Source organism: Myodes glareolus, chromosome 6, assembly GCF_982192425.1.
Source record: "Myodes glareolus chromosome 6, mMyoGla1.1, whole genome shotgun sequence".
NCBI lineage: Eukaryota > Metazoa > Chordata > Mammalia > Rodentia > Cricetidae > Myodes > Myodes glareolus.
This window is the reverse complement of record NC_142031.1, coordinates 90,080,232-90,105,478: the sequence shown is the minus strand read 5'-3', so window position 1 is coordinate 90,105,478 and position 25,247 is coordinate 90,080,232. Positions and strand designations below refer to the sequence as shown.

At 43.9% G+C, this 25,247-nt stretch overlaps 1 protein-coding gene across 13 annotated transcripts in view; it reads left to right on the top strand.

The window, feature by feature from the left end:
* Arhgef33 (Rho guanine nucleotide exchange factor 33) overlaps positions 1–25,247 on the top strand; it is a 123,042-nt gene that overhangs the window by 46,253 nt on the left and 51,542 nt on the right. For all 13 annotated transcript variants that reach the window (XR_015002396.2, XM_085690997.2, XM_085690994.2 and 10 more), the window contains 8 exons: positions 4,008–4,067; positions 6,207–6,431; positions 10,786–10,915; positions 17,431–17,563; positions 19,747–19,830; positions 20,986–21,069; positions 22,956–23,104; positions 23,933–24,097. Coding sequence is in view for 12 of the 13 variants with exons in the window: in XM_085690997.2 (XP_085547123.2) it covers positions 4,008–4,067; positions 6,207–6,431; positions 10,786–10,915; positions 17,431–17,563; positions 19,747–19,830; positions 20,986–21,069; positions 22,956–23,104; positions 23,933–24,097 (1,030 nt within the window). In the remaining variant the exon portion in view is untranslated. The remainder of the gene's footprint in view (positions 1–4,007; positions 4,068–6,206; positions 6,432–10,785; positions 10,916–17,430; positions 17,564–19,746; positions 19,831–20,985; positions 21,070–22,955; positions 23,105–23,932; positions 24,098–25,247) is intronic.

The window sequence follows — 25,247 nt, the reverse complement described above, 5'->3', positions numbered from 1 at the left end:
TGCAAAGCAAATTTGTGCATCTCTGTACAATGTGTGACAGCCCTCTTGGAATTCTTTTCCTCAGGTTTTCCACCGAAAACAGGTAATCCAGGTGACTGCATTGCCCAATGCATTTATTTATTTAAAAGTTTTTATTTGTTACTATTAGTTTGTATGACTGCAGATGAATGTGGGCCTCAACATGGGTTTGGAAGTTAGTGAACAACTTTTGGCTGTGGCTCTCTCTTCCCACCATGAATTTCAGATCAAATTCAAGTCATCGAACTTTCTCACAGGCTGGATTGAAGTGATCTGCTCACTGGCAGTCTCTCCTTCCCTCCTCATGACAGAGACATCTCATAGCTTATTCTACCCCATTGCTGATTAAAGGATCAAACTCTCAGAAAATGTTGGTTTATCCTTTTTTTTTTTTAATGATACTATGGTGTGATTGCTGTCTGTTATCCCCAAATTTCATAGCTTCCAGGAGCAAACATTCATTACCTCAGTTTCTCTGAGCCAGGAATCTGGTCACAGTTGGTCTGGGTACCACTCACTTGGGGTCTGCCATGACGTAGGTTGCCATCGAGGTGCTGGCCACGGCTGTTGTCATATGAGGGTTATATTTAGGAGGCATCTTCTTCCAGACGTACCCACATGGTGGGGTAGTCCCTGTGACACAGGTATCTGCAGCATGACACCTGTCTCGCCCCAGGGTGTTGGTCTAACAGGATGCTCAAGACAAAACTATAGCTTTCTATAACCTAGTTTTGGAAGAAGCAACTCAGCCTTCCTGCCATAGTCTATTCATCAGAAGATAATCGTTAATTCCAGCACCACTCACAGGCAGGAATCCCAGGAAGGGGATGTCTAGGGGTAAGGACAACTGGGGAGCCATCTTAGACACTATTTGCCACAAATGGTTAACCCTTCTTCTTTTCTTTCCTTTTAAAAAGATTATTTATTTTTAGTTATTTTAAATTCTCTCTCTCTCTCACTCTCTCTGTGTGTGTGTGTGTGTGTGTGTGTAAGAGCAGCAGAGACATCAGATCTCCCTGGGTCTGGAGTAGTTGGTGCTCTTAACCCCAGAGCCATCTCTCCAGCCCTGCCCTTCCTTTGAAAAGATCCCTTCTGTATGTGTGTCTGCTGATGGGACACTTCATTCATATACCTTAGAATTCAAAAGTCTGAAATGTCATTTAAAATGAGATGATGCTCTTTTGTCAGATTTATTTATTTTATGTGGATGAATGAATATTTTGCCGACATGTATGTACGTGTGCCACGAGTGCCTGGTGCACCTGGGCGTATGAAGCAGGAGATGGATACCCTGGAACTGGAGTTATGGGGGATTGTGCACCACTGTATGGGTGCTGAGAACTGAACCCTTTCTTCTGCAAAAGCAACAGGTCTCTTAACTCCTGAGCCGTCTCTCCAGGCCCTGAAAATACTATTTTATGGAACTAAGTAAGCTCCTTGGAATCTTCTAGCCTGAGAAGCCTTCAAGAAGATTTTTAAAATTCAATTATCTCCTCCTCACATCCCCACTTCTTCAGAATCTCTGAGGCCTAACCTAGGTCTCAGGCCGTGCATATTAGATACGATCCCTACCGCCCAGTTATATCCCAGGCCTAGAAGCTGACTTTTTTTTTGGATGATGTCGTTCCACCATCCATTTCTCCTTCCGTATGTCCTACTTATTCAGCCTTCCCAGTTTTGGCACCTACCCTTGCAACTCCACTAAAGCTCTTTCCTTACCTGTTGTTGCCACATAGATTTTTTAAGATAAAAGTATAAAGATCCCATTTATTTATTTATTGAGGTGAGTATGCGAAAGTCAGATGGCAACTGTGTGAGAATCAATTCCCTCTTTGCTGGGGCTAGAACTCAGGTCATCAGGCTCGGCAACAAGTGTCTTTGTCCACTGAATCATCCTCCAGCCCTCCTTCCCTTCCCCATCAGCGTCCCTTTGATGCCTGCTTTCTCAAAATGTTTTCTTCTCTTGACACCCTGCTTCTTTGACTTTCCTTCTATTTTCTGCCTACTTGTAAATTTACCTTTTTGGTTTCTTACTGCTATCAGATTCAAAGTCTAAATTTCTTTCTTTTTTCCTTTGGTTCTTGAGACAGAGTTTCTCGGTGTAACCCTCCCTGACTATCCTGGAACTTGCTCTATAGACTAGGCTGGCCTTGAACTCAAAAGAGATCCACCTGCCTCTGCCTCCTGAGTTCTGGGATTAAAGGGTGCACCGCCACTGCCCCTAGTATAAACTTCTTCACACAGTTTCCAAGGCCATGCATGTATATTCTCTCTCTCTCTCTCTCTCTCTCTCTCTCTCTCTCTCTCTCTGCTTTTCTATTCTCTTCTCTATGGTTGTCCCTATTTCTACCCCTGTAGTCTTTTTTTTCCTTCTAGACAGCATTTCTCTGTAGCTTTGGAGCCTGTTCTGGAACTAGCTCCTGTAGATCAGGCTGGCCTCAAACTCACAGAGATCCACCTGCCTCTGCCTCCCAAGTGCTGGGGTTAAAGGTGTGTGTCCCACCACCCGGCTAAAAGCAGGTTTCTTTAGTCCTCTAGTCTTTAGGCCTTGCTCCCACCATATTCTGTGGCCTCTGGACCTTGGCATTAGATCATCCCTCTCCTTATGTCCTCTGTCTCTTCTTTGTTAGTTCATCCACACCAGGCTACTTCTTGCCTCAGTGGTCCAATCAGATTCAAATAGTGATGAAGTAGGGAAGGGTCTTATTTCAGTGTGGCCCTGAAGGTGGATTATCATCTGAAGTCTTGCTTTAAGAACCAGCAAATAGCTCTAGGACAATATGGAGAAAGAACACAAGAGGATGGGTTGGGGGGATCATGTGTAGTCAGGCAGTCTTGGCCAAATTGTAGTCTGACTCTGAGGGTCTTGCTGGAGCTAAAGAGATGATGGTTTGTGTGGCTTCTTGTTTCTGGAACTTTCGATAAGCTGAGAAGTGAAGTGACCCAGAGAAAGAAAGGCTGGAGGAGAAAACAGAGTTAGTTGGGACACTCACTAGACAGTCCTTCAGGTTTACAGCAGCGATGGGGGACTTTTAGGGGCCATTCCATTGGTCCTAAATGGGATGTTGTAAAAGCTGGTGGTCTACTGTCTGTTGATGTTGATGTACCAATAAGTATAGAAAATGTCCGACTCTATCTTGGTGCCCTCCACCTTAAAGGGGGACAAGCAGAGCTAGGCAGGTAAATTTTGAACTAAACAGCCGTGTATTGTGAATTTTAAACAGGGATTCTGTAGATGATCTCATGTCCATCTGCAAAGCTGGATGCGAATCTGACTCGAGTTTAAGGCAACAGCCGGCAGATGCAGCGCGAAGGCAGGGACGCCAGGCTTCCACTCTTTCCACTCACCCATCAGACACCCGTGGAGCCGAGTGAAGAGTCAGCCCTCTTAGCAGAGGCAGCCTCTATGATCCTGTTGCCATCCTAATGGGAACATGGTTAGCAAACTCAGAAGAATAACAAGAAGACCAATGGTCTCAGGCAGTGTGGATGGGGTGGGGGTAGGGGAGGCGATTCAAAAGCAAGCAGCAAGTGCGGGTACAGAGAAATGCTCTGGGACTGTGTGCTCATAGAGCGGCAAGTGCGGGTACAGAGAAATGCTCTGGGACTGTGTGCTCATAGAGCGATTTGGGCTTTTACGTGGAAATGGAAGCTGTTGGAAAGGTAGGCAGGGAAGAGAGCATCGCGCATCGTTCTCCTCTCGCCATCATCAGCACCACTGCCATCCGATCACAGTTAAACAGTAAATTGCTCTTAACGTAGACTGGGTACTACTTGAAGAACTTAGTGGTTTAGCCTATGGGATTCTTGAAGTAGGCATCACTTGTTGGCATCTTTAGCAGCTGAATAACTAGTTTGGCTCCACTATACTGCATCTCCCCTGCTCTCTTGCTCGCATCACTCATGAAACTATAAAATCTGTGATCTTTTTCCTGCTTAATCCATGTTGGTAGAACGGACGCTGAATAAAGTTTTCCTTTTCTCTGCAGCCCAAGAGTCCAGGTCTGTTCATGTAGGAGATGGCAACGTGAAGGGAATGATGGGCCCTGGTAAGTGCGTCTTCTTGTTTAAGTTTGTATTATTATATGCATGTGGAATGTGTGCGTACGCATGCTCCTGCACAGACATGGAGGTCAGAGGACAACTCTGTGGAGCCCGTTCTCTTACTCCACCTTTATGGTTTCTAGGAACAGAACTCAGGCTGTTGGGATTACAAGGCAAGCCCTTTCCCTCCAGAGTCAATAGCTGGTCCGGGCACCTTTCCTGCTCCCCTAGTCCATGCTGAGCCAAATAGGAAAGGACTCAGACATGTTAATCAGTTTCTTGACTCTGACAAATACTTGAGAAAAACCACTTCAGGGAGGACACATTTTCCTGAGCTCCTGATTCCAAAGGTTTCAATCCAAGGTCAGCTCGCCTTGTCTCTGTGGACTTTGGATGAGCAGAATAGCATCATGGGAAGGCTGTGGCTTAAGATGCTGCTTCCTTCGTGGCACCCAGGAAGCAGAGGAAATAATAGGAAGGAATTGGGACAAGCTACACATTACTAAAGCATATCCCTAGTGACCAATTTCTCGCAGATAGTCTCTACCTTTCATATTTTATCACCTCCCAATAGTCTAAAAATGGAACCCACTGTTGGATTAACCTGCTAGCGAGGTAGAGACCCCCTTCTCCAGCCACTCCCCAAAGCCCCACTCTGACCACCGCTTGCATCACGGACCACGCCTCCAGTCCACAGCCTTGTGAGGACACTTGGCATCTAAATCATAGTACTGGACAGGAGTGAGCATCATTTTCACCTACGTCCCACACAGGTGCTGGGGGAGGAGAACTGGTAACTGCGAGGAACAAATCAGGGTTTTTAATTCTTTCTTGTTCCAATTATTGATAATCTAACAGTTGCTAAAGTCTCACAGGGGAATAGTCCACGATAATTTTTTTTTCTTCAGTTTTTCAAGACAGAGTTTCTTTGTAACTTTGCAGCCTGTCCTGGAACTAGCTCTTATAGACCAGGCTGGCTTTGAACTCACAGAGATTCACCTGCCTCTGCCTCCTGAGTGCTGGGCCACCACCGCTGGGCTACAGATTTTTCTTGCATCACATACTTTATAGTTTAATCTAAAATCTACTTCATTGATAATTCACCAGAACTTATACATTATTTAATCTTCCCTCCATTCTTTCCTTTTCCCATTTCTGCCAACTTAGCATCCATAGGATAAAGGGACTACATAGCAAACAGAACGTCCTGTACCACTACCCAAATGCCTTTGGTATCTTTCCTTCTCTCCTGTCTGTACCTCCTCCTAAAAGTGCTACCGTCGCCTCCTATGTTTACCTGAAGGCAAAAAGATCCCGGGAGTCAAATGTGATGCATTAAATCATACTATGCTATAAATTTCCTAGTCTAGTAGTCTAGTCTATTGGGTCACAGTCTTGTGTGTGTGTGGCCTGGCTGGCCCCAACCTTTCTACAAAGCTAAGGACAGCGTTCAATTCCTGAACCTCCTGCCTCCGTCTCCCAAATTAAGTACAGGCGTGACTACCATGCTGGGATTTAAAAAGCTTCCTTATTTTGTGGACCAGAGAATAAGAGAGGTGAGAGTGGCTGATTGCAGTTTGGGAAATTTTTAACCCTTCATTGACATATTTACTCTTTTAGGGATGAGGTACCCATCTGGCTAGCAGTATATTAATTAAGATTTAGTAACAAACACTAGTTCCTTCCTTCCTTCCTTCCTTCCTTCCTTCCTTCCTTCCTTCCTTCCTTCCTTCCTTCCTTCTTTCTTCCAAGACAGGATTTCTCTGTGTAACCCTGGCTGTCCTGGAACTTGTTACGTAGACTAGGCTGACCTTAATTAAACTCACAGAGATCTGCTTGCCTCTGCCTCCTGAGTGCTGGGATTAAAGGCGTGCACCCCCCACCACCCGGCTATTTTCTTTTTCAAAAAAGAAAGTTCTTGGGGCTGGAGAGATGACTTAGAGGTTAAGAGCATTGGCTGTTCTTCCAGAGGTCCTGAGTTCAATTCCCTGTAACCACATGGAGGCTTACAACCATCTATAATGAGATCTGGTGCCCTCTTCTGGTGTGTAGGCATATCTGCAGGAAGAACACTGTATACATAATACATAAACAAAATCTTAAAAAAAAAAAGCAAATTCTTTATAGCAGGCATTGTTTTTCAGGAATGACCCCAACAAATCCAGAAGGAGATGAAAACCTTAAGCCTTCTCTCTCAGCTGAGATCCAGTCCAAGGGCCATCACACGCCCGGCCTGTGGAGACAGCCTAAGGATGGCAAAGATTGGGGTGAGGAGTATGTCACAAAAGATCACCCAGATAAACTCAAGGAGGCTGGCCAGGGCAGACACAGTTCCCTGGAAAATGTCTTATGTGAAACCTCTCTAGCTGGTAAGTTCTGAGGGTGGATGTAGGAAATAGAAGCGAATAAGGTGTGTGAGGGTTTGGAACAGAGGGCTGGAACCCAGGTAGTATGGACGGCGTGAACACGTGACACTACCTTGTATCTTCTCAGGAGGAAGTCCCTAGAGCCTACAGAGGTGACCCAGCAGAGGTCACGTACCCTGGTGGGACCTCCACCTTGACTCTGGGTATTTATGCCACTCTGCATGGCAGCTTCGGCAAAAAAAGAAAAAAAATGCTGAGGTTCTTGGAGAATATCTATTTAGTCAGCGATATTGAATTTTCCATATGCCAATCATTTATTAACAGTCTGCCGCCAAAATGTCGGACACTGCAACAAGCTCTTGTTTTCCTTCCTCCTTCCTTTCTCTCTCCTTCCTTTCCTTCATGTAGTAAATGAGTCCTCGCAATCGCATTCTCCACTTTTGGGGGAGTAATTTTTCTTAATATTATTTTAATCAAATACATGAAAGTTAAATAGAACTAAAAGCTTTTAAATTATTATTATCAAGAAACAAGAGCAGACACTTTGAATTCTTTTTGATAGTTTCTCTTGGTACTCGTGTCTTAATGCTTTGTGGTTGTTGCTGTGTAGAATAGAACACCACAACCAAGGCAAGGAAATCACATAGTTTGACTTCCAGTTTCAGAAGGTCGGAGGTCATGATGGAGGAGCAACAGCGAGGCTGAGAGCTCACATTCTGACCTACAGCCAGGAGTCAGGGAGGGATCACTGGGACTCACATGAGGCCTTTGAAATATCAAAACCTGCCCCCAGTAACATGCTTCCTCCACACCTCCAATTCTTCCCAAACAGTTCTACCAATTGTGGGTCAAGTATTCAAATGTATGAGCCAATGGGGGCCATTCTCATTCAAACCACCACAATTGATTCATATTTTACGCTATTTTGTAAACAGTACTTTGTTGAAAGTTAATTTACATAGACCAAAATTCACAGAGGTACATTTAAACTTAAAATTTGTAGCACATATGTGTATATATGGTGTATATGTACAGGTATGTGTGTACAGGTATGTGTGTACAATGATGTGTGCTATTGTGTGAGTATGGAGATTGTGAGGTAAGTGCTCTAACCACTAAGCAATCTTGTGGGCCTCAGCTTATGACTTTTTTAAAAAAATATTTATTTATTTGTTTGTTTGTTTGTTTATTATGTATACAATATTCTGTCTGCATGTATGCCTGAAGGCCAGAAGAGGGCACCAGATCTCATTACAGGTGGTTGTGAGCCACCATGTGATTGCTGTGAATTGAATTCATGACCTTCGGAAGAGCAGGCAATGCTCTTAACCGCTGAGCCATCTCTCCAGCCCCCTCAGCTTATGACTTTAAAGAAATATTTTATTACTTCTTTGAGAGTTTATTTTGATCATATTTACCCTCATCCTCTAGCTCCTCCCAGACTCACCCCTCACTGCACCACTCCCTGAAAACGTTGTGTCCTCATTTTACTTTGTTTTTATAAAATATCCACTTGGTGCTGCTCATAAGCTCTAGGCTATGGGGCTCGGCCAGCTGTACCTTAAAGGAGAACCCACTTGCCCTCCCAACTTGACATTTGCATATGAATATTGACTGTGATCACTAACAAGATCATCATACATATTTCTCTTATGCTAGGAATTTCTCTCATCCTCATTTTAGTCAGCATTTATGTAGAGAACCATTGTACCTGCTGTATGGTTGCATCTGTTCTTGAACTTCACGTCAATGGGATAATACTTTATACTTTGTCTATTCTTTTTGTCTGGTGTCTTTTTTCTCTATGTGTTTTTGAGATTCATCTATAGTGTTGCATATAATTCATTTAGTAGTTCTTTTTTATTAACCACACTAGTGTCATTATCACATTTTTAAAAAATTCATAATCCAGAGCTGGAGAGACGGCTCAGTGGTTAAGAGCACTGGCTGCTCTTCCAGGGGACTGGGGTTTGCTTCCAACACCCACATGGCTGCTCACAACCAGTGCTGAGACTTTTGTTTTTCATAATGTAATAAAAACTCTAACATTTATATCTTTTTATCTTTAAAGCATTTTGCTTAGAGACCTCAGACACCTCACTCCCACTCTGGCCCATCACATTGCTGTCACTCTGGCTTAATGGAAAACCATTTTTTTCTCATTAGTGTGAAACAATTCTCCCTGTCTTCAGCTCCTAACGTTGCTATTGGAAAGCCCAGCCTTGCTCTCATCTTCAGTTCTTTGAATGTGATCCAGTATTGCTGTCTGGTAACATTAATTTTAAAGCCAGGAATCAAATCTATTATATAAAATACTAAATCACACACACACACACACACACACACACACACACACACACACTTTACTTTGAGCAGGCCAGAAGACAACTTTTGAGAGGCAGTTCTGTCTTTTTACCATTTAGGTCCTGAGGGTGGAACTCAGGTCCTTAGGTGTAGCACCAAGTGCCTTTGCCCTCTGAGCCGTCTTGCTGGCCCCTCCATCTGGTAACTTTTAGGGTCTTCCCTTTATTCCTGAAGCGATGCAGCTTCCCAAGGATCTGGTGGTCCTCATGATGAAGTGCGATCTTTTTTATTATTTATGCAGAGGACAATGGGGCTCTCTGGTAGCACATGTCCTGGGGTGCCCCCCTCCCCATTAATTTTGTAATATCATCTGAGCCACAGTTTTCCTTTACTTTGGTGCTTCTAATTCAGTGTTAGATTCCCTGACGTCATTTTTCCACAGGCCGTATTTTTCTTCAATGTGCCTTTCTCTTCTGTGCATGGCTTTCTCTGAGGGAGAGGTGTCTTTGACTTGATCCAACCTTAAATTTGTCTATGTTTTAAAAAATGGCAAGAAGTTTCCTCTTTTAAAACAACATCCAGTAATTGTTAAGTGGCTACAATATTTTGCATATCTTTTTGAGAATATTAAGTGTAAGATTTAATTTTCACATACATGTGTATTTGTTTCCTCTCTCCTATGGTATAATCTTATTCAAATGTCTCAGTATCTTTAATTGTTTATGTGGTCAAGAAATATTATCCCCCAAAAGAAAGAAACAAAATGAAAGGAAGGAAGGAAGAAAGAATGAAATAAACACCCTGCCCCCAAATAACCTGGAATTTTGTATTATCCAAGCTTGTCAATAGTGAGTGAGCTATTAGGTAGCAAAGTTTGTTAAACATTTTCTTCTGGCCAACAAACCTCTCCTCCGACACAAATAATCCCAATCAGATCAAATCAAACTGAATTCAAAGATACCCAGGTTTAATAGATGGCAATAGAGGACAATACTCCCTGGTGGTCCCGGGGAAAACATGGAGAGGGAAAGAGAAAAAAGGGGAGACCCTGAGAAACCCGGAGACCACGTGTTCATTCTCTAGGGGGTGGGGCAGTTTAAATAGCCTGTGGGAGTGGTCTTGACTTTCCCTGGGGCGGGGTCACCGTTTGGTGGGCTTTCTCGGAGGTGGAGTCTGGACTGAGGCCATTCCCCAGGGGAGGGAGCTTATGCTGGGAGCTGGGGTGAAGCCCCAGCTAAATATTTAAGACTTTTTGTATAAAGGGGTACCAGGGAGCTGACGCTTCCAACCAAACAAAGTTGCGTATTGGTAAGTGATCTCTTTATGTCCATATCTTAGTGTGGTATCCTGTCCTACTTGGGAAGTTCAGTGCATCAAGTGGCAAGCTGCCCGTCTCTGCCAAGAGTGTTTAAACCAGGCTGTCGGCACTCTGGGACCTGGGGTGGGGGGATGTGGTCAAGGGGTTTCTCTGTCTCATTAGCTGCTCATTCTGCCTACTACATCTTTAGCTCAGGCAAGGGTTTCCCTAATGCTGCTTCTCCCATTTCTCATGGGGTGAAGCCCCGGTATACCAGTCTGCAAGTACAATCTGGAGGCTCATGCCATTGGTGCAGATTTACCTCACTTGCTTCTGCATCTCCAGTCCCTCAGCCTCTACTGCTTCTTAGAGGGTTCTCCGTCTTCGGACACATGATGTTGTGTCCTTTGCTTGATGAATCTTATGCCTCCAGTCTGCTTTTCTTTTTGCCCAAATATGCTGATGCCTTTCTCTCTCCCCCTGCCACCTCTGTCACTTCACTTCCTCCCCCCCCCCCTTGTCTCAAGGGGTCCAGGGTTGGTTAAATATCTGAAGATGACCTTGGATTTCTGATCTTCCTGCCTTCCCTTCAACTCCTGGATAACAAGCGTGCTCCACCAAGCCTGGTTTATGTGATCCTAGGGGGACACTGCCAACTGAGCTTTTCCATGTGTTTTTATTGATTTCTTGCCTGGCTTAGTGTTTGGGAGGGAGTTGATTAACAAAACAATCCATTTGGGTTTTTTTTTTTTAAAGCAAAAAGACAGACTGTGGCTCTGGAGCTGCTTGAATCTGAGCGGAAATACGTCATTAACATCTCTCTGATCCTGAAGATAAAGGCAACATTCCAGGGCTCAGACGGAAAGAGGAATTCCAAGGAGAGAAGGTACCCGTGTGCTCATTGCCTTTGCTTTTCAGATTGAGTAAAATTTAAGGTAAGTTCTTCACCATTTCCACTTTGGGAATACTGGGGCCTAGAGAGTCCCACAAACAGCCTTTGAGAAGAGGATAGGCCATGAATTTCTTCATTTCCTCTGGGCTTAAAAATGAGACACATAACCAGGCATGGCGGCACACGCCTTTAGTCTTAGCACTAGGGAGGCAGAGGCAGGTGGATCTCTGTGAGTTTGACGCCAGCCTAGTTGGTCTACAGGCCAAGGTCCAAGACAGCCAGGACTGTTACACAGAGAAACCCTGTTTGGAAAAAACAAAACAAACAAACAAATGAACGAATGAATGAATGAATAAAGTGCACCAGCAGATAGAGGAAAGAGACTTGAAGTAGGAGAGAGGCTTAATAAAACACGAGGAAGTGGCTAAGCAGCCCTAGTCTATCGTTGGCAGAATACAGACTGTTAGGAAAAATTTTAAGATGGGCCTCTCTGCAAAAGAACTCCAATCAAACCAGATTAGACTGAATTAAAATGCCTGCATTTAAAAATGCAGCACTCTCAGGTGGCAGGGAGCATGGTGGTGTGTAACACGAAGGCAGGCTTGTTGGGGTTTCTGTCCCTCCCAGTACCCCAACAGCCGGCAAGCAACAAAGAAAATCACACACAAGACTCCATAAGGTTATAAACTGATTGGCTCATTAGGTCAGGCTTCTTGTTAACTCTTATAACTTATATTGACCCATTATTCTCATCTATGTTAGCCATAATGGCTCCGTACCTTTCTCTGCTGGGCAAGTTACATGCTGCCTCTTCGGTGGTCTGTACAGGAGTGGTGAGGGAGCTCTGCTTCCAGAATACTCCCAGTCTCTTTGCTCCACCCCTACTTCCTGTCTGGCTTTTCCGCCTATACTGCCTGCCTGGCCAATCAGCGTTTTATTAAAATGATTGACAGAATACAGACAATTCTCCCGTATCATTTCCCTCTTTTTTTTTTTTTAAACAAAGGAAAATACCCATAGTCCATTTGTTGGGAATGTGGGCGTAGTATTTCAGGCTACTTCCTGCTGGTTGGGGGCGCTGATAATCTTATGGGGACCTAAAGAAAACTTAGAGTTATAATCAAGTCATGACTGGAGTATCCTGTGAGTCTTGATCATCTCAGGCAGCAGTCTTGAACTTGTTCTGGATGAAGAACTCAGACATCAGGGCCATCTGTTCCTACCGGAGATTTCTCAGGTGGCCTCCCTTGATCAAAGCTGATTTTTCTTAACTCAGAATAAATCCATAGCCTCTCATTTTCTGTGGAAACAAAAGCAAAATCTCTTCTCCAAAGTAACATACCTTTTGACTTCAGTTTTGATGCCAAGGTATTTTCAAAATGCCTATCTTTGATTAGTTCAGCAGCATTTATAAACAAAAGTCTTTTAGCAGCTGTTGCTCCTTCCTCAGCATTCAAACAATTCAAAGAGAGAATAATAGCATACAGTATCAAGGTTCTCTGTTTATTTTCCATCTTTATGCAGCTTTATTTCAACCTCTATTTCTTTTATTTTTACTTTTACTTTTTGAGGCAGGTTCTCTGTATATCTTTGTCCTGGAATAACACTGTAGACCAGGCTGTCCTTGAACTCACAGAGATCTGTCTGTCTCTGCCTCCCAGGCATTGGGATTAAAGGTGTGTGCTACCACACCTTGAACTCACAGAGGTCAACTACCTCTGTCCCTTAAAGTCTCAGAGGTCAACGTACCTCTGCCTCCCAGGCATTGGGATTAAAGGTGTGTTCTACCACACCCAACTACTCTCTTTCTTCCCTTTTTACCCAAAGAACTTTAACCTTTAACCTGCATGTATTTTTAACACATAGTAAACCATTTAGAGGTTTTTCCTCTTTGAATCTCTCTTTACTGTATCTCTCTTTTTCTGACTACATGAGCCTTTAATTTACTAAGCAATATGGAGAGCCGTGGCTTTGACGGCTAGATCCATTTCATTTCTTAGCTCTCCAGCCTCATGACTGAAATACCAGCCAGAGGTGTGTTCACTGCCACAACTCTATGGTGTTTCAAGGTCCTTGTCAGCAAGCAAGTTGCAGCATTCTGCTCACAGACCACACTCAGTCGGACTGCCTGCCTGAAAGAGTCAGAGTTTGCCCTGGCAGGACGGCCCAAAAAGACAGCATTTTAAAACAGCGCAGCTTTTTTCCTGCTACGGCTGAAAACCAAAAAGCATGCATTCAGCTTTTCATCAACACCGTTTAAGTGCTTCGCGGCAGGACCTCTTAAAAGAGCTGCAAGGTTTTGCAGCTAAAGCTGAGTCAGGAAGTCTCTCTTAGATGAGAGGATTTGCTTGCCTCTAGCAAGCAGAGCAGACCCGAGAAATTGCTGCTACCAAGAAACCATGCATAATGCTGTTATTTTGTTCTAGAATTACTTCCCAAGCTGTCTCAGGCTTTATGTGGATACAGTTGTCCACACGTTGGCGCCATATGTAACACGAAGGCCGGCTTGTTGGGGTTTCTGTCCCTCCCAGTACCCCAACAGCCGGCAAGCAACAAAGAAAATCACACACAAGACTCCATAAGGTTATAAACTGATTGGCTCATTAGGTCAGGCTTCTTGTTAACTCTTATAACTTATATTGACCCATTATTCTCATCTATGTTAGCCATAATGGCTCCGTACCTTTCTCTGCTGGGCAAGTTACATGCTGCCTCTTCGGTGGTCTGTACAGGAGTGGTGAGGGAGCTCTGCTTCCAGAATACTCCCAGTCTCTTTGCTCCACCCCTACTTCCTGTCTGGCTTTTCCGCCTATACTGCCTGCCTGGCCAATCAGCGTTTTATTAAAATGATTGACAGAATACAGACAATTCTCCCGTATCAGTGGTGGTGGTGGGGGAGACAGGGATAGCACAAGCAGAATCCAAAACGGAGTGTTCCTTTTTACAGCTCAAGCCTAAATAGCCTGAGGGAGTGGTCCTGACATCCCCCCCCCCCCCCCCCCGGGAGGGGTCAGCACTTGGCAGGCTGAGAGGTGGAGTCAGGAGGTGGAGTCCAGCCCAAGGCAACTCCCAGGGGGAGGGGACTTGAGATGGAGCGTTCTGCTCCATTGGGGCTCCATTGACAGCCCTAGGATGGATGCCAGGGACTGGGGTGACACCTCCAATCATCCCAGACTCCATGGATATGAGGATATCAGAGGGCTGGGGTCTCACTTTCAATCAAACATCCCACAGTCCTTGGATATAGGGGCATCGGCTCAAGTCTGGCTACTTCTTGCGGGCATGGGGTGACATGGGAGAGAGAGGGGAGCTGGGAGTTGGTGTGCTCACGCTCAGCCAGAGGTGTGGCTGTGGCAGCATCTGGTTTGCTGTCGTCCTGGAATCCTCAGGCAGCAGCTTTTTGAGGGAGATGAGAAGGCAGGTGGCTAGGAGAAAAACCAGATTTTAGTTGACAGGTGTCCTTGATCCAGATGAGTTGGTACCAATGGTGAAGTCCCAGGAGCTGGTACAGGTGTTTGGCATTGTCTGGGGAGTGCTTTGTGGGTTGGTCTTGACCCAGATAGCAGGAGTGACCTGTAAAATGTGCTCGAAACTGGCTGGGGTTAGTGTAGGCTCTGGAGACTGTTAGTTTTTCACTAGATGATACGGTAGTAGAACTTTTCTAGGAACCTGTGTAGTATCTGTAAGAGAACTGGAACAGATTTACATCTTGGTGTCATAGCAAAAGGCTATTGTTTTAGGTTAAGGTGTGGACATTTTAGAAGATAAAGGAAATTGGGAACTCTGAACCTCTGAAGAAACACCTGAAACCTGTTAATCCTGGACTATGAAGTCTGTTAAAGAGGCACACCTGTCTATTTTAGCGGGAAACTTCATTAAATGCCATAGATGAAGTAATAAGTAAATAGTACCTTAAATTATCAAATGCCATTAGACAGACCTGAGAGGAATAAATGAACAGAAATGTGAAAGCTTTTTAGCTATGCAGGCAATCCCAATCCTCTCCTCAGTCCTTGGAGAACTCCAGTCTTAGAAGCAGTGCTTGCTGTTAGCTGCTGAGTACGAGAGACCCAAAGATTTTTCCTGTGTGTGTGTGTGTGGGGGGGAGATTTAATCTACCTGTCTTGGCAGGATGAGGAGATCCACTCCCTGGGTGAAGTACCCATGAAGCTGAAGAGGTGAAAGGCCGCTTTTTGCTGTGTGAGTGGCTTTGCCAAGGCCAAGGGCAAGCCTGGAGGCAGAAAGTCCTTCTGTAGCCATGCATCTTCTTGGAGGAGCTATAGGTTGCTGCGGGAGCTCCATGTCTGTGTTAGAAGCCCTTTTGATGAATGCCATACTCTCAGATCTGTAAAGGCACTTTAGAACTAGGTACCATTAACTGGTATTTAAACTGGGCATATAAGCTAAATTTAGGCATGTATTTTATCCAATCACAGTTTATCAATGCTAGTAAATGTAAGAAGGTGGAAAGGAATATTTTAATAAGCCAAAGAATCTTAAAATGAGCACACATGCACACAGAAACATCTATAAAGTTTCACAGACATACTGTGGCCACATTATTTTAACAGAGAGACAAAGTACTTTGTCCGCTGACCAGCCCAAAATTGTGGCATAGGCAGGCGACAAAAGCCAGAAAAGCACAGAGGTGATCCCATTAAGGGCCAGACTAGCAGATGCTGCAAGAGGGAACAGAAACATCCACACAGTTTTAAAGTGGAAGGGCGGGGGGAAAAACGAATCCGTTGTAGAGAGTCCCAGCGTGAGACAAACAGCTAGAAGGGGAAGGGGCCCAGAGTGATCCCATCATAGGCGGCAGAAGCCAGGGAGGCATAGCAAACAGCTGATGGGTGGGCGCTGTTCGGAAGCAACGGAGATGGCTTCCGTTGTCCTTGGCTGATGAAAAGGTAGTCAGGTTTAGATCCCCGAATCTGGAAAGGATGGGGGTCAGCCACACCTCTAGGCATAGTGTCGGAGCTCCCCTCCGGAAAAGCAGAAGTGGGGGGCAGGACAAACTTCGGGCTTCGAATCAGTGGAGGGGTAGAAGGAGCGGGCAGGAGCGCACATCTAGAAACGGTGGGTTACTGAGCCTTAGATAGCCCCAATTTAAAAGAATCTTTGTAACTAGCTCTTGTAGACCAGATTGCCCTCGAACTCACAAAGATCCGCCTGCCTCTGCCTCCCGAGTGTCCCGAGTGCTGGGATTAAAGGTGTGCACCACCACCACCTGGCCAAGACAGGCTCCAAAGCTACAGAAAAACCCTGTCTTGAACCCCCCACCCCTCCCAAAAAAGGATCTTTGTAAACAGCTGACCAAGGGCGTTTTAGGAATCGGCTTGGAATTGCAAGAAACCCATTAGAAGCACATGCCTGTGTGACTCAAGTCTGTCACAGCACGTCCACTGAGACAACTCTTGAGCTGAAAATGGGGCTGTGAAAATTGAATGACAGGCGTCCCTGGCCAATCAAAATTCACCTCCGCTAAGCCTGGCTCAGCCAGGTGGATCAGGATTTTGGCGTGGGTCCACGACTTCAGCAAAAGCCTGAAAAGCGAATGAGTCACCCTGGGAACCCTACCAAACCCTACTGGAATAAGCAAAAAGGGGAAATCACCAAGTGAAGTCAATCTTGCCTAGTGAAAAGGACGTTTTTCAGCACATGGCCCTGGGCCCACGGGAAAAAAAATGGACCCTTTCGGTGGGGGGACTTCCATTTGTTAGGAAAAATCTTAAAATGGGCCTCTCCACCTGTGCAAAGAACTCCAAACCAGATTAGACTGAATTAAAATGCCCACGTTTAATAAATGCAGTACTCTTGGGTGGCAGGGAGGGGGGGGGCAGAGAGAGCACAAGTAAAACCCAAACCCTTTTTTCCAGCTTGAGCCTAAATAGCCTGTGGGAGTGGTCCTGATCCTCCCCCGGGAGGGGTCAGCGCTTGGCAGGCTGGGAGTTGGAGCCCAGAGGTGGAGTCCAAGGCGACTCCCAGGGGGAGGGGACTTGAGATGGAGCGTTCTGCTCCACTGGGGCTCTATTGGTGGCCCTAGGATGGATGCCAGAGACTGGGGTGATGCTTCCAATCACAGACAACACGGCATCTTTGCCCAGTGTGCCTCTTTGGAGCAAAAAGAAAAAGATATGCAAGCTTCTTCATTGCCCCAACACCCTGAACTTCTAGCTGCAATGTTAACCTAACCTTATCCCTGACCCAAGTGGCATTCTTCTAGCCAGCAGCTAAGGATAGATTGCTTGGGTATTGGAATCTAAAACGCTGGAAAGGATTCCTTTAGGATTTCTATAGAGTGTGGCATATATGAAACTGTCCCAGGTTGGCTTTTAGCAAGACATTCCTGTGATATGTTGTTTATTGCTTAGTCAATTCACATTTGCATAAGGGGCCATCAATAAAGGGACCTTTCATTGTCTGAGGAGAGACACTTTGCTGAAAAGTGGGGCCTCCTGTGTTGTTTCTTATGGGACCTTTGTGTAATTCTTCCTTTGTTCTATTTCAAGCCTTTTCCCTGGCTCCTTGCGCTACCTTGTCCAGCAGCACTTGGATTTGCTTCATGCCCTGCAGGAGAGGGTCCTGAAATGGCCACGCCAAGGAGTCCTTGGAGATTTATTCCTGAAGTTGACAAACGATGAGGTAAGGTTTCCCCTTTTCTATCTAAATAAAAAGGAAGGTTTTAATTTTAACATAGTAAAATTACATATAACAAAACAGGTACCAAGCAAGAATTACAATTATAATATTTGTATTTACTTTGTCTTTTATCATAACTAAGGAAAACTATAATTATAACTATCTATTGTTTTGGATACGGAAAATGTGGTACATTTACACAATGGAGTACTACACAACAGAAAAAATAATGACATCTTGAAATTTGCAGGCAAATGGATGGATCTAGTCATATTGAGTGATTAACCAAGATCCAGAAAGACAAATATCATATGTACTTACTCATAAGTGGCTTTTAGACATAAAGCAAAGAAAAGCAGCCTACAATTCACAATCCCAGAGAACCTAGACAACAATGAGGACTCTAAGCGAGACATATATGGATCTAATCTAATGGGAAGTAGAAAAAGACAAGATCTCCTGAGTAAATTGGGAGCATGAGGACCATGGGAGAGGGTTGAAGTGGAGGGGGGAGGAAAGAAGGGGAACAGAAAAAAATGTATAGCTCAATAAAATCAATAAAAAAGAAAAAACCTGTCTATTCTTCAACTCCATCAAAGACTCCAGAAGGATATAATATTACCTAAGTAAACAGAAAGTGCATTGTGTGCAACTTCCGAAGTTCTAGAAATGACAGAGACTTCTTGCTGCCTGGACAGTCACCCAAAGTTCTTCTGTACCACTGTGGCGTCCATCTTCAGCCTACAGGCCTATAGCCCATAGTATCTGGCAGGCTTTCCCAACACGCAGGGAATTTGAAGATCTATGATGCCTTGTACTGGCAAAGTTCATCAGTGTCTTTCTTCTGTGTCCTGAAAAATGTCTGACAGTTCTCTCATGAAGCAGGAACCCTGAAGGACTGTCTCATTTTCCTGTGGGTCCTGTATGCCTAGTTCACATGGCATACCATCAAGCAGTTCAGGCAAGAACAATTTCTTACCCAAATGGCTAACCCAGTCCATAAGGAGCCTCTTTAGTGCCTGATGGTGGAAGTTAAAAAATAATCCCACACTAGTTCAGAATCACATATAATAAAGGATTATTTATTTAGGGATAGACTCACAGATCACAGTCCTCTGCATGAACAGGCAACAGGAACCAAATCTAGCAGCTGGAAACGAGAGCCAGAAGCAAGACAGCGAGAGCACACTTTACAGCTGCATTTATAATATAAGAGACCATGCCTAAGTGGGCTGGTATTTTTAAGGCTATTGGCCAAAGGAGCTCCCACAGCAGATGCCTATCTTCCTCTTGAAGTAATTGGTGCTGCCAGGAGCAGATGTGTCTCATTGTCATGAAAAGTCCTAAGTTCTTAAACATTTTAAATGCCATATTCTGTTAGTCTTTGAAGGGTTTGAGGAATAACTATCCATCTGAAATATATCTCTGTACATATAGAAAACTTAACTAGCATGACTACAGGTTTGATTATTATAGATGACTATCTTTTAACCTGTATTTTAATTATACATTACATTTTTAAATGAGCTGCACAAATACAATACCTTAATCAAGAGCAGAAATATACATATAACAAAATTGATCTTAAATTGTATCAATAAACTAATATCCATACCAATGCAAAGTATTCATCTCTCTATCATATCCCCCTTTAAATGTAAACAAACATTTATAAACAATCATTTAGGGAATTTGGGTGTAGTTCTCTCCAAACTGCTTCTTGCTTTTTGTTGGGCAAAGTAATTTGGGGAGTTTAGAATCCCACATCAATCAAAGGAAACAAACAAATTTTTTAAAAAAATTAACAAGGGGCTGGAGAGATGGCTCAGAGGTTAAGAGCACTGGCTGCTCTTGTGGAGGATTGGGGTTGGGTATGATAACCTGGATGGTCACTCACTACCATCTCCAACCCTAATTTCAGAATATTTGAGACTTTCTAGCTTCTGAGGGCACCAGGCATTGACATGGGGTACATATATACATGTAGACAAACACTCAACACACATAAAATAAAACTAAATCTTTATAAAGAAGATAAATAAAACCTCCAAGAGCAAATAAAGAACACAGTTAATAAACTATGAAAATATTCTGAGTTCTGCTCCTTTTTATGTTCATGGTAGTATAAAAATGTTGTCATTCCTGTTTTCAGGTTCTTACCCTGCATTTTTGTGTTTGTTTTAAAGAATAATTTCTTGGATTATTATGTTGCCTACCTGAGGGATTTACCCGAGTGCATCTCCTTGGTTCATGTTGTGGTTCTGAAGGAGGTAAATCAACTCTATGCACAGCTGTCCTTTATTTGCCCATCCTCTGTATCCTGTTGCTGGTCACTCAACAGTGTGATATAGCATGTGCCCTGTGAGCTTGTGTTCCAGACCGAGGGATGCCTTGGCCATGTTACTGCTGCCCCTCTTCTTGTTAAAGGAGTCCAATAAAGGATCAGAGCCATGCTCTGGTCCTTGCAACGCTTTAATGACCCTCTGATCCACTACACTGAATCAGCATGCAGCTTGTGTGGTGTATGTGTTGTTTTCAGACTCAAAAAATATGAGTCTCAGTTCTGGACTCAAATTGTCCTTTATCAAGTGGCTCCATCATATTCCTTTAAGCACGGCCACTTCAGTGATTTATTTATTAGGTGTTTGATATGCATGTCTAATTATAGGGGAAGGCGAATTCAGATACCCTCTCTGTTACTGCTAGGAGTCTTAGCTGGAGTCATCCTTGTGGGTTCTTAGGAAGTTCCCTAGCACCACACTTCTCCCTAAATCATATATGAACAATAAATTAAAATAAAAAGATAGGCAAATTCATTTTGTTATTTTAAGTCAACAAGAAAATAGCCCACCAGAGTTGTAAAGGTTAGAGTAGCTGCAGCTCGCAGGAGATGGAAGCCGATATGTCTTAGTTTCTGCTTCACCTCCCCGAGTCCTCCCAACCAAAATGACTGTCTCATGCCAGCATTCAGCAAATGTCTGGAGCAAGGAAAAGAAGGGAACGTATAGAAGGGGAGTCAGTTGTATTTTCTGCTTCTAGGCTTACTCGCCAATTACTTTCCTGTCTCCACGCTTGAGAGACTCTCGTTCACACTTACTGAGTATTAGTAGAAGACTTGCTTGAAAACCATAATTCATTCATTTAATTCAAGTACAGCTTACTGAGCGCCTACTTCTATCTAGCACTGACTTTAGAAGGGTTGGGAAAGGAAGGGACAGTTTGGAAACTTGCATCAATTAAAAAGAAGTACATGTTATGTTCCCTGCTGGAGAAGAGTTGTCTCTTTGGGCATGACCCTGAGCGTGTGGCCTCTCCAGTTAGAAGATGCTTTGGAAATAAGCATTTCCTATCTGGTGGGAGGGATCTCTGGGGTTCTGTTTGCAGTGTGGGGACCCTGAAGAGTGACCCCACTTTTTTCCACTCAGGGTGATGAGGAGATCAAATCCGACATCTACACCCTGTTCTTTCACATTGTGCAGCGCATCCCGGAATATCTGATTCATCTCCAGGTGAGCCTGGCTACACAAGCCGGCAGACTTTTACAATGAACTATCAGTTTTGGCTTCCAAATTAGCAATTCTATAAAGGCTCAAGGACTCAATGTTTCCAAGTAGTAGTCATATGGCTTAGGTTGTTATGGTTACACCACACCACACCATACCATAGTCTGCAGGATGAGCTAAAGTCTTGAAATTTTTGATTTATTATCCTTGTCTTTGAAGTTCTAGCTTTACTTCCCAGCAGTCTCCTCTTCTGGGAGTCCAGGATCTTTCGTGAACACTCTTTTCATGACGTTTAAGTTCCTATTCAGTCCCCTCCTCTTTGGTTGTACAACCTCTAAGTGTCACCTCTGGCCTCTTGATTTCTGCCTAACCTGCCCACTAAACTCCTTAGGTCAGGGTTCTATTATACAGTACTCATACCTTATGTCCCAGAAGGGCCATGAGGAGCCAATGAACAAATTCTTGAGGTAATTTTCCTGTGGAGCCCGTAGCCCTGTAGAGTACATAGAGTTGAGTTCAAGAACCGTATATTAGTAACTCTTCATCCTCGTGATAACCATGGGCTCTGGTGTAGGGGGTTGACTGATCTTAAGGAATTCAGTGAAAACATCTCAGAATTGCTTGTCATTAACCTCAGGTAGAAGCAACCCAGAATCAGTATTGAGATTTTTCACCTGGATATGGCTTTTCTCACAATAATTATCTTATGGATCCTTTGAACAGTTTCATGAAACAGGTATTATCATTATTATCATTTTTCATAAGGACATAGAGGACCAATGCAGTCCCAGCACTGTGTTCAAGATAACACACCTAGTAGGCAAAAACTGTGAGTGGAAGCCCAGGTCTTGCAAACACTAGGTAAAGAGGCCTGAGGGCTACTCTCTACTTTCCATGCAAATCCTTCTTCTAGCATTTATTAGATGCATGAGCTAAAGAAGATCACCAAATTCGGTGTCTCAGTTTTCTTACTTAGTATCTGTCTAACTGGGCTGTGATAACGAAGATAAAATTGGTTAGCTCCTAGAAATAGAAAGTAGTCAACAAATAAATAATAGAGCCCTTGAATGTTAGAAGGGCCTTTGTTCCATGCTGTGCTACTGTAGCAAAATTCCTGAGGCTGGGCCTTTTTTAAAGGGAAGAGGTTCATTTTGACTCACAATTCTGGAGGCCCAAAAGCATGGTGGTGGTGCTGGTGTCTGGTGACCCCCTCATGGTAAACACAGTGGTAGCACAGGTAACAATGACAGGTCACACAGAATGAAAGAGGAAGTAAGGGGGTGGTGCCCAGGCTCACTTTCCTGTAACTATTTTTTTTCCCCCACAAGAACCCACTCTTTAAAACCAGCGTTAATTCCTTCATGAGCATGGTCAGCATCCAGTCACTTTCACTAGGTCCCACCTCTTAAAGGTTCCACCATCTTTACAAAAAATCATTACACTGTAGACTGAGCTTCCAGCACCTGGACCTTTGGGAGAGAAACCATAGCCAAACCATAACATCAGGCAATGTAATAGGAGGGACTACTGTCCACCCCACCCACCCCACAGGCTCACCTGATGCCTATCATTCTCAGCATTGGTCTGACTCCTTTAAGTATTGCTTATGGATAGTAGTTGTTAGAATATCTTTATTATTTCATATGTCTAATTATCGGGTCTTTCCCAGTTTTCAAAATGGAATTAGGCCACATTCGACTCACACAGAACAGACTAACTTATATTCTTTTGATGTGATAGGGCAGTAAGCAGCTGTCTGATGATTTGATAGCTGGACCATGTGTTTGAGTGATTTGATTGGAGCGCCCAGTAGCTCAAAGTGAGGCAGGGAAGAGATGGAGCAATTCTTCTGCCTGATTTTGCAACACTGATTCCTTTTCCCTTCCATCCAGAATGTGCTGAAGTTCACAGAGCAGGAACACCCCGACTATTACCTGCTCCTCGTGTGTGTCCAGCGCCTCCGCGTCTTTATCTCTCATTACACCCTGCTGTTTCAGTGCAATGAAGAATTGCTTATTCAGAAACGGAAAAAGCTCAAAAAGTAAGGTTGTGATGGTGCAGCACCTGACGAAGGTTTCTGAGAAGAGGGTACAGACCAGTCACTTGAGTGTCTGGAAAGGGATGAAGGGAGGTAGCAAGAAAGGTGAAGGGGGGACAGTTAGGCTGGCCACAGGAGGGAGACACCTATGGCCTGGTGAAAGTAACTTCAGAAGAAAAGCACCCGGGCTCTGTTGTTCCCATTATGTCCCCTCCCTTGACTTTCCAGGTTCAAAATTGCAATTTAAAGGTCTGAATATAGTTTCCTTCATTAATGTAATAAACATTCAGTGAACGCCTGTTGTGCACTAGGTACTGTTGTACCCAGTGAATATACCGCATGAACGAAACAGTCATAGACCTCTGTCACATGGGGCTTAGTCTTTAGAGCCCGACAATGAAGAATAAGTTAGGTGCTAATGAGCATTGAGGGTAAAAGTGTTGGGGGTATATGTGACTGAATAGATTTCACAGTATGCAGAAACAAAGTCAGGCAGCATCTGGGCCTCGGAGAATAGAAGCAACCCACAAACATTTCCTTAAACATCCTGTATATCTTGAGAACATTATCATTTCTCTGTTTCCAACTAGAAAGACAGCATCTCCTAACCCAGTGCCTTCCTGACAGGTGTGTCTCAGTACCATCCTGCATCCCCAAGTTCTTTTCAACTATTATGTAAGCAACCTGACTTATAGAGGGCTCCGGGGATATAGAACCCATCACAGAAAGCTTCATCTGAGAGGCAAATCTGTTTTTCTTAGCATAATCTCTGAGTTCAGAGAGCCAGTTTCACACTGCGCAACCTGAGGTTTAGTATTTCCGTTCTGTTAGGTCGTCTATGGCAAAGCTGTACAAAGGGCTGGCTTCCCAATGTGCCAATGCTGGCCAAGATGCTTCCCCCGCTGCAGGCCCGGAGGCTGTTCGTGACAGTGGGATCCATTCAGAAGAGATGCTCCAGCCCTATCCTTCAGCTCCCACTTCTGCCCCCGCTGTTACGTAAGCATCCGCTGTAGTTGTAGAGGTTAGCAGCATGGGCCACATTAGAAGTTCTCCAGAACTCCGCCTTGCCCCATCGGTTCCTTAATAACAGCCGAGCAGTTGATCTGATGTTTGGATCTCAGAGAAAGACACTAAGAGGCAGATTTGGAAAGCGCCGACAGCAAAGTAGAGATCCACTTTGTGCATTACTTCAACTCTTGAAGCAGTGTGAAATGTTTACCTTAAGTATAAAAAGTAGAGGGGGAAAGTCCTTCATTAATAACTATGGCTGTTATTACACTCTGGGCAGGGAAAATAAAAGTATCAATCTTCCAAAATAAGATTGGTGTAAAGTCAGTTCAGCTCACCTTTTTTTCATATCTGTAAATGTGAGTCCTAAGTTTCATTGTAAGATCGATGTCTTGCAATCTCTTAAGATATTAGTGTTAGTATTCACATATGCATCCATATACATTTCAGACAAAGAATTAAAATATGTATAAATAGAGTAAAAATTTTGGTCAGTGTACAGTAGTTCAGTTATATCTGTTTTGTTAAATAAGCAAAACAACAAAAATCCTACATTTTTTAAACCGTGTAATTTGCTGTGTGCTTCCAGACAACAAAACTCTATAGAAACTGGGTAAATTCAGTTTTACATTGTATTAATATTTTGTGGGTGGTCATTTGAGATGACAGCCAAGAAACTTTCAAAAAATTTATTATAGAAATGTAAATTTTACACAAATGAGTTTATCCCAAACAAACAAACAAATCAACCAACCAAAACGGCAACAACGAAGTGTTCAGTGCTCTTGGAGAGGTCTCAAATTTAGCCAGGTGGTGGAGGCACAGCCTGGTCTACAGACTGAGTTCCAGGATAGCCAAGGCTACTCCCTGTTTTGAGAAACCAGGACTTTATCCTCTGTATGGTGATCCGGAGTTCAACAGGTTATTTGGGAACACAATTGTTTATGTGTGAATATCTAGAGGCAGTATCAAGTTCGCTTTCCGGTATTCTGTATGTGACTCTGTCACAGCAAAGGGAGAGAAATTGAAAAGGGATGTCTTGGGAGTTGCCTGGTGGCAGGGGCTCGGGAGTTTCCATCAGGACAATGATAATGTCAGCCTTTGTCGCTCATGTGTTGTCTCAGTGACTTAGCTTGGA